Source organism: Nematolebias whitei, chromosome 18 (genome assembly GCF_014905685.2).
Source record: "Nematolebias whitei isolate Nwh7 chromosome 18, NemWhi1, whole genome shotgun sequence".
NCBI lineage: Eukaryota > Metazoa > Chordata > Actinopteri > Cyprinodontiformes > Rivulidae > Nematolebias > Nematolebias whitei.
Window position 1 is genome coordinate 38078459 of NC_056515.1, and position 8935 is coordinate 38087393.

At 42.8% G+C, this 8935-nt stretch overlaps 2 protein-coding genes across 2 annotated transcripts in view; one reads left to right on the forward strand and one right to left on the reverse strand.

The window, feature by feature from the left end:
- Window positions 1-473: 473 nt before the first annotated feature.
- Window positions 474-6989, forward strand: slc31a2 (solute carrier family 31 member 2). Its single transcript, XM_037691838.1, has 4 exons — window positions 474-639; window positions 3299-3365; window positions 3641-3842; window positions 6479-6989. Exons 1-4 carry the CDS (start codon window positions 634-636, stop codon window positions 6663-6665), a joined length of 462 nt encoding a protein of 153 aa, XP_037547766.1. The 5' UTR covers window positions 474-633; the 3' UTR covers window positions 6666-6989.
- A 773-nt stretch (window positions 6990-7762) lies between these two features.
- The window catches only part of niban2a (niban apoptosis regulator 2a), a 28410-nt gene continuing 27237 nt past the window's right edge, over window positions 7763-8935 (reverse strand). The window contains exon 14 of the mRNA XM_037692071.1: window positions 7763-8631. Coding sequence (XP_037547999.1) covers window positions 7763-8631 — 869 coding nt within the window. The remainder of the gene's footprint in view (window positions 8632-8935) is intronic.

The window sequence follows — 8935 nt, forward strand, 5'->3', positions numbered from 1 at the left end:
ATGCTCTCAAGACTGAGTTTACCAGAATAAAAACAAAAAAGGTTTGCGTTCAGAATTTTACAGTAGTAAATCTTTTTTACATATTGTTTTAATCTAGCCAAATGTATAAATTTGAAATATTTAATTCAATATTTTCTAATTAACCAAAAATTGATAGAGAACAGTAGTAACTTGTATTTTTATTATATCTGTTGTTGCGGCAATGATGCACGCATGCGTACATGGGGTTTTCACTTAGTCACGTGATTCATCCTCGGCAGTATGGCGGAAGTGAAACGTGTTTTGGTCTGAGCTCGCACTGTTAAACGATTAAAAACAGCCTCATTTTTTCGGCTAACATTAATTTTTGTTAGCTGGAAGGCTAACGGTTAGCAAAAACAGACCATTTTCAAGATGGCGGTTATGTTTAGGTTTCGTTGTAAATCATGAAGTAATGTTTTTGTTGCGTTTGTGAGCTGTAAAACTTCATTACCCGTCATCCCGTGCGTTAGTAGTCACGAGCTGATGAACTATGCGCGAGCTGCTGACAGTTGCTGCGTAACATTCAAGCTAATGGATTTTCGTCGAGAGTGATGGGAGTTGAACAAACTTGAAACTTTTCGGTTTTAGTCTTTGTTCAGCACGTTCACCAGGATGCGGGTAAGTTTTACGTTAAATTGTTCAAATGTTCAAATTATATACAGCACTTTACACTACAGAAAAGTTATTTTTGCTTTAAAATTCGTCGAATAATTGATTTTTAAGTGTCCCGGCATGTGTTAAAAGTAGCGCAAAACGAAGCCTGCAGCTTTGTTCTGAATTAAATGTTCGTAACTTGTTGCAGCTGTCAGCACGTGAAACCAATATGATGATTAAAATGTTTGTAAACACCCACCGCTGCCTTAAAACGACAGACCAGTGATATATTCTGGTAAATCTTGCGACACAGTGAAACAAAACAATAAAATTATCAGTCTCTTAACAATGATCAGAAAACTTTGCTTTAAAAGTGATAAAAATTAGATTTTTTTAAAAAACCTACTGTATTTAGAATAAGAAACAAACAAATCACATTCTGCGCATGCGCAGAAACGCATCACATTAATGCGCATGCGCATAACCCCAAACTTACCATAAAAAAATTAATAAATGTTTTACTTTTTCTGAGCACAACTTGTAAAAAACAAAACTTTTTTTAGTGTAGTTCATGCGACTGACCATTTTTATATAAGTGTTTTATATTTGATCGTTTGCTTCAATTTAGTCTTATGTTTATGAGCTGTATAAGCACAAAACAAATTTCAAACCAAATCTTTCGTCGTGTAAAACTTTAATCTTTGTACCAACAAGGTGATTTCCAAAGAGATTGGCTAAAGATTTGTCAAACTGGGTGGGGTGTCCTTTTAAAAAGTTTTATGAAACATGAGAAACAGAAAAAAAGTCAGATGTTACAGTAAAAAAACAATTTGTCTGAAACTAATCAAATTTTAAACATATCGGGTAAAATTTAAAATCTTAGTTTTGGAGCAGAAGTGGTTTTGGCTTCAGAGTTGGCCAAGTGTGGTGAGAAGCCCGCGATAAATAAAGTTCCAGGGTTTTAAGCAAAATGAGAATTAAAACATTTTACATTTAAAATGTTGTGTTGGAGGCCAGAAGATGTTAGGAAGGGCCGTGTTTGGCCCTCGGGCCTTAAGTTTGTCACGTGATGTGAAAGTGGGTCTAATGTCCTGGTTTCAGTTTATTTTTAAAGGCCGCCTCTTTGGACAGCTGAAACTCTGCGGTCCGTTCTCATGAGTTTCTTTTTGTCCGGATCGTGCAGAACCACAGATCACCTGGTTCCACCTGGGTTTGTTTGACGAGCTCCCAGCCGACAGCTCGTCTGTGTTGAACTTTTCACAGTTAGCTGCTGAACCAGACCAGAACCACGTGGAGTCAGCTTTTAGTGGAACCAAAAAGGTTCAGAAAGTGACATAAAGCCAGGGAGTCCATTTTGATTTTTTACTCAGGTCTGTAAACGTGAACAGATTTTCCACTTCCGGTCTTAAATTTTTTTTTGATTGCGTCTATTTTTTGTTCTTTCGCCAAGTTTTATGAGCCAATGGTTCTGTGTCCCAAGATGTTGCCAGAGAAACTTTTCATTTCCAGTGAAAATTCAGCTGAAACTGAGTTGTCAACGTTAAAACGAGCAGAGCAGAAACGAGAAAAAAATGTAGCTAAAAGATAAAATGAGCAAAACTGTAGCTAAATGCTAAAATGGGCACATTTGGAGCTGAAAGCTAAATAAATGAGCTAAACTGTAGCTGTGTTTCAGCTGACCATCAGCTGTGTTTCAGCTGACCATCAGCTGTGTTTCAGCTGACCATCAGCTGAAACACAGCTGATCGTCAGCTGTGTTTCAGCTGATGGCGTGAACAAAAGCTGCCATCTTTGTTGTCAGAACGGTGTCAGGTTAGCCGTCCTTGTGTAGCGTCTTTGTTCGCGTACAGAAACAGCTGAGGGACCAAAGTGAGGATCAAAGTTTTTTTTTCTGATCTTTCAAACTGGTCCATTTATTTGGACTGGGAGGCTCCGTCAGTCGCCTGCAGCTCAGGTAGAACGTGTCTCGTTCTACTGCGAGGCGAAGGTTTTAAACGTCAGTTCAAATAAACAGACGTCTTTTACCGGAGAGCTTCAGTCCTTCAGAGGACGGGCGTGTGAGACGGAGCAGCTCATCAGATGATGTCACTTTCCAAAAGTGCAACAAGTTGTTTTGCAGGTGAGCAGAACCCGGGTTTGTCTCAGTCTGCGGTTCCAAACCAACGTTGGGACGAGGTGTTGTCACTCGAACCAACTGGTTAAATGATTATAACGGTCTGTCAACAATAATAAAAGGTTTAGGACTAATGAGGGACGGAGTTGAGCCCTGCGCCGATTCCTCTCGGCTGCGATCGTCAAACGGGTCACGTTTCTTAAAATAAATAAATAAAACTGGTCCAAACCTAAAACAAACGTGAACTCGCGTAGATTAAATCCTAAACGTGGGAATCTGTAGATTCAACTTTGATTTGAGCAATTATGTAAACAAACAAAGTGTGAGCACAGATTTACATATTGAACCATAGACAAACACAAATTTATTGATTTTCATGCCCATTAACGCGTCAAAACTATTAATCACATGCTGCTGAGCAGTTAGCATCGATGCTAATTTAACATTGAAAACATCATAGAAAAGCTAACGCTGTTAGCGTCGTACCTCTGGACATGCACAAAACAAACGTTTTAAAGTTTTATTTAATAATAACGTTGTTTGTGCTGAAATGACCTCGTTTCCTTTCAGATGACCTTTGAGGCGTCGAGCAGCGTGACGCTGCTGTTCAGCTTCTGGGACGTGCACGGCCCTGCAGGTGAGCCACACCTGAAACCTCAGAACCAGCTGGTCTCTGTGTCCAACAGGACCAGGATGAGCTTTTATTGTGTTGAAGAATCTGATCTCTGCTGTTGAACAAGTAGGTCAGAGAGAATATGAACACCTGTACAGGTGTGTCCAAATGTTGAAGATCATTTTCCATTTTAACTCTGGTAACGTTCGCCCGCTTCCAGCCTAAAAGTTGTTTTGACTCCAGATAAGAGATGAAATATAAATTTATTTCTCTTTTGACCTTTTTTCCCCGTCCTGCAGGAATGATCCTGTCGGTGCTCATCGTCTTCCTGCTGACCGTCTTCTACGAAGTCCTCAAAGTTTGGAGGGTGTGGCTGGGGAGCAGGTCCAAACTGGTCCCAGCTGCGCCGTCTGACGCCTCGTCCTGCAGCGAGAGCTGTCCCCCCGAGGCCTCGCTGAGCCCCGCAGAGCCCCCGTCTGACACCAGAGGGTCCAGAAACAGGTCAGGCTTCTTCTGACTTCTGCTTGGAACGAGCTCGTGAGGAACCTGGAGCTTAAACTGGTTTCTCCTCAGTTTCAAAGCTCAGCTGGACTTTGTTGTGATTTTTAAAGTGGTCTCGATCAACAGATGTTTTCTGAGGCTGCTTGTTGAACCACTTTGGTCTTTCAGACATGAAAAGGCTCCTAAACGTAGGGTCCGCCGCAGCAAAAACCACATTTTAAATTGGATATTTAGATGGTTTTTCATTAAGTGGATCCTTTAATAAATAAAAAAAAAGCATCATTTGACTCAAAGGAGAATTTTGACTCGTGCTGCAAACTTGTGCTTCTCTCAAGGTTTTCTTGTTTAAACAGCAGAAGGTAAAATGAGACAAATGTTTAAAAAGAAGAAACCTTGACAAAAACTGAGAAGCTATTTGAAAGAGTACCAATGGGGTTTAAGACTTTTGCACAGAAAGCAGCTTTCTTTGCTCTTAAAGGGATAGTCTGGTTATTTTTCAAGTTATGTCTTGTCAAATCGCACATCATGAAAAAAAGGGCATAAGGCTTCATCCAGGCTGTGCTAATGGTCAATTAAACGTGGAGGTGGGGGGGTACTGTCATGATCCAACTTATTAAACCTCTAAATGTGGCCCTCCTTAACATCTTATCTGGCCCTCAATATGTTATTTTGAATTTAAAATACTTTTGTCACTTTAATTTTTTTCAGTAATCTTTTGATTATGTCAAAAATGCAACAAGAACATCAAATGAGACCAGTCAGACTCTTGTTGAGTATCAAACTTGACTTAATGTAGATTCCGAAACTGGCCCTTACTTTGAAAAAGGTTTTAATTTTGACCCTTTTGTAAGTGGGTTTGACACGTCTGCGTTAATCCTTCAGAGTCAAATCGTGTGTTGGAGAAGAGGAACATTTCAAACCTGTAGGATGGTGGCCTGAGGGGACAGGATTGGACACTCCTCTAGTTTTTCCTTAACCAAACGTCTGCGTTTGTCGTCTTCTTCCATCTTTTCCCTCTTCAGGGCTCATCCTCCTCCACCTGTCCTCTCTAACTGCATCCTCTCAACATCTTCATTTCTGCTACTTCCAGTTCTGTCTCCTGTCTTTTTGTCCATGTCTCTGTCTCCAGACCATACAACATATCTGGTCTCACCACTGTCTTGTAAACATTTCCTTTGACCTTTGCTGACACTTTCGTTGCAAATCACTCCTGAAACTTTTCTCCATCCACTCCATCCTGTCTGGACTCTCTTCTTCACCTCTTTACCACATTCCCTATTTTCATGGACAGTGGACCCCAAGTCCTTGAAGTCCTGCACCTTTGTGACCTCTGCTCCTTGTAGCCTCACTGTTCCACCGGCCTCCCTCTCATTTACACACATGGACTCTGTCTTACTACGGCTGACGTTCATTCCTCTTTCAAGTGCATACCTCCACCTCTCCAAGTTCTCTTCCACCCGTTTCCTGTTCTCATCACAATGTCATCTGCAAACATCGTCCACGGAGATTCCTGCCTGACCTCATCTGTTAGTCGAACCATCACCAAAGCAAACAAGAGGAGGCTCAGAGCCGATCCTTGATGCACTCCCACCTCCACCTTGAAGCGATCCGTCACTCATACAGCACATCTCACTACTGTCCTGTTGTCCTCATACATGTCCTGAGCCAGTCTAACATACTTCTCTGCCACACCACACCTCCTCCCTTGGCACCCTGTCAGATGCTTTCTCTAAATCCACAATGGAGTTCTTTCTGACCTCCTCTACTTCTCCATCAGCATCCTCAAATCAAAGATGGCATCTGTGGTGCTCTTTGTCATGAACCCATACTGCTGCTCACAGATAGTCCAAGTCTTGCTTCAACAACTCTCTCCCAGATCTTCATCGTGTGGCTCATCAACTTCATTCCCCTGTAGTTGCTACAACTCTGTACATCACCCTTGTTCTTAAAAATGTCCACCAGCACACTTCTCCATTCCTGAGGCGTTTCTCACCCTCAAATATTCCATTAAATATTTGAGTCAAAAACCTCACTGCCATGTCTCCAAGACATTTCCAAACCTCCACTGGTCATCAGGTCCTACAGCCTTCCTCCTCCATTCTTTTCAGACTTCACCCTCACTAATCTTTCCCACTTCCTGGTCCAGCTTCTACGACCTCTACTCTTCTTTCTTTCATTCTGTTCATTCATTAGCTCTTCAAAGTACTCCTTCCGTTTTCCCGTCACACTGTCCTCACTTGTTAGAACATTATCATTACAAGTCAAACCTGCTGCACATCCTTTCCAGCCTGATCATTGCCAGTCAGTACAAGTCCTTCTCTTTAGTCTCCAGCCTCCCATACAACTCCTCTCCTTCCCATCTCCTTATCTTCCTGCCTTCTGTCACATTTATTCTTGGCTAACCTCTTTCTTCTTTGAGGTTACAAACTTCTGCATATGTGAGGAGCTGCAACAGACCGGTGTAGTAACACCATGGTTTTATAATTCTGTTAGTCCAGCCTGGATGAAGACTTGGCTCTTTTTCGAACATCACTTTAAAAGTGACCAGACAGTCCCTTTAAGGGGCTCTAGTCCTGTTGATCAACAACTTGTACCGTGTTAAAATAAAAACTGACCCTGCGGCTCCTCCTCCCCAGCTGGTTGCTGCACGCCGCCCAGACGGCGCTCCACGTGCTGCAGGTGACCCTGGGCTACATGCTGATGCTCTCCGTCATGACCTACAACACCTGGATCTTCCTCGGAGTCATCGCTGGTGCCGGTGTCGGTTATTTTGTCTCGTTCCCCCTCATACACCGGCCGGCGCCGTACTCTGTCAAAGACTGATTCATCCTCTGGGACGAGCCGATGACTCACCTGGACGTGGTTTTACAACACGGGACAGTTCAGAGGTCGTATGATCTCCACGCCCGGCTGCGATTCTTCGTTTTAAGCTGCTGAATTATAAAAACTCATTTAGTGTCCCACATGCCTGTAAATGTCTCAGCTTGTTTTTAAGTCAGCTGACGAGACAAAAAGATGCATTTCACTGACACAGCTAAAAAAAACTTTTATTCATGTTTTTATTTTTTACACACTAACGTTGGAAATTGTACAATAAATAAATGATCGCAAGTTTGAACGTTGAGGAATTAAAGGGTTGAAGCCAAATCGTGCACTTTTGTTTGTAAAACCTTTGAAGCGTCTGAAAACATGGAAAAATAAAGATGCCTCAAACATCCTGTTGTCTAATAAATTAACAGAATTTGTTTATTTACAACGTTTTGTGTTTTCTTCTCAGCGGTGTGGAAAACAGGTTTGAGATGTTAATATCTTACCTGCTGTAGATAGATGAGCTAACAGCTGGTCCGCCAATAGTATTTTTTCCTTTTGGCAAACAGCAGCAGCTAGCTGTAGCACTTCCAGTGAGATAACTAGCATCTTAAATTTGTTTCAGTCACTTTGGTCTAGAATAAACTTTACGCAGCTGGCATGTTTCTGAATATTTCTACAACCACTTCAGCAGAACCATTGGGCTCTGTGATTATTGAAAAGCTGAATGAACGCGTAGAAAAGAGATTTAATGTTAAAATTGTGCCTTTTAAATAAAACTCACTATTCAGCCTGAAGCATGTATATGTCCCCAGAAAAGTCCAAAAATTAAAGTTTATCAATAATCATGACTGGTTGAAACATGGAGGCCACTTGCAACAACAAACAAAAGAAAATGCTTAGAGTATATATTTTACAAATATATTTCCTGCGGGATCTATAAAGATAAAAATCCTGAAACTGTTCAGTTCGTCCACAGCGCCCCCTGCTGGTCAAAGAGGCTCAAACAAAAGTTTTAAACATGAAAATAACGATTGGACTCGATCGAACAGCTCAAAGTTGAAACTCTCGTCGGGACAGTCCTGTGAACGTCATGTTTACACACTGAGCTCTTAAACTAAATAAACGTCCGTGTTTTCGGTTATTTTGGCCTCACCGTTGGCGATGGGCTCGGCGTCGTTGGTCGGGGACTGGAAGCCGCTGTCGTAGTGCGAGCTGCAGTCTGTGGCCGGGGGCTGGGACTCGTCCTCGGACTCTGCCGTCGAGGCCTCGATGGCGTGTTCGCTGTCGTCCTCCTGCACCGCCAGCTCCATCTCCTCGATGGCTCTCTGGATGGCTTGCTCCTCCTGAACATCCAGATCAGCTTTCTCCTCGCCTCCCGTCAGCTCCAGGAGTGTCTGGGTGGGCGACTTGTCCCGCAGAGATTTCTTGGCGAAGTCCCCGATGACGGTGGTGACGTGGGTCACCTGCTCCTCCCTCCCGTCCTCCATGGTGATGGTGCCGGTACTCGTCTCCGTCCCGCTGGTTACGTCAGTCAGTTTCTCCTCCGGCACCGGCAGCACCACCTCTACCATCGGATTGATCAAGTCCCTGATTTCATCCACGCTGTCAGGAGACAATGGATCCTCAGACAGGCCTAAACATTCTTCCTCCTCCTCCTCCTCCTCTTCTTTACTCCAAGGTGCAACACTGTCCTCCTCAGGGATCAGATCCACCCCTGGGACCTCCAGGCAGGACTCGTAAGGAAATGGCAACCCGTCCACTTTGATCATGGACACCACCTGCCTGCGTCTCCCCCCAGAGGCTCTTCTCTCTTCAACATTGGCGCCGACACTTCCATCGGGATCGTCGGCTCCAAATTTAGTGGCCCAGTCCACCTGTGGGGTTTCCTCAAGAAGGTGGAGGTTTGGGTCGCTGTTGCTTAGAATGATGCTGTCCCGGTAGAGGTTGTGTTTCCTCTGCACTGCTGCTTCCTTCACAGCTGGAACAATAAAAACATTAATCAGACATGTTTAACTAAATACTATGTGTTTTATAGACCATTAGTTCGCTGTGGCGACACCTAACAGGGACAAGTCTTACGAAAAAAAAAAGCCCATCATAATATAGTGTTTTTAAGACCATTATAAACAACATACTATAGTATTTAAAAAATACTATAGTATAACTTCTAAACTGATGAAAAAGACACATACTATAGTATGACTTCCAAACTGATGAAAAACGACAAATACTATAGTATGACTTCTAAAATGATGATAAATGACACATACTATAGTATGACT

Coding starts and splice junctions, on each gene's coding strand:
- slc31a2 (XM_037691838.1), top strand. Junction 3,366..3,640: donor GGACGTGCACGGCCCTGCAG/GTGAGCCACACC, acceptor CCCGTCCTGCAG/GAATGATCCTGTCGGTGCTC. Junction 3,843..6,478: donor ACCAGAGGGTCCAGAAACAG/GTCAGGCTTCTT, acceptor CCTCCTCCCCAG/CTGGTTGCTGCACGCCGCCC.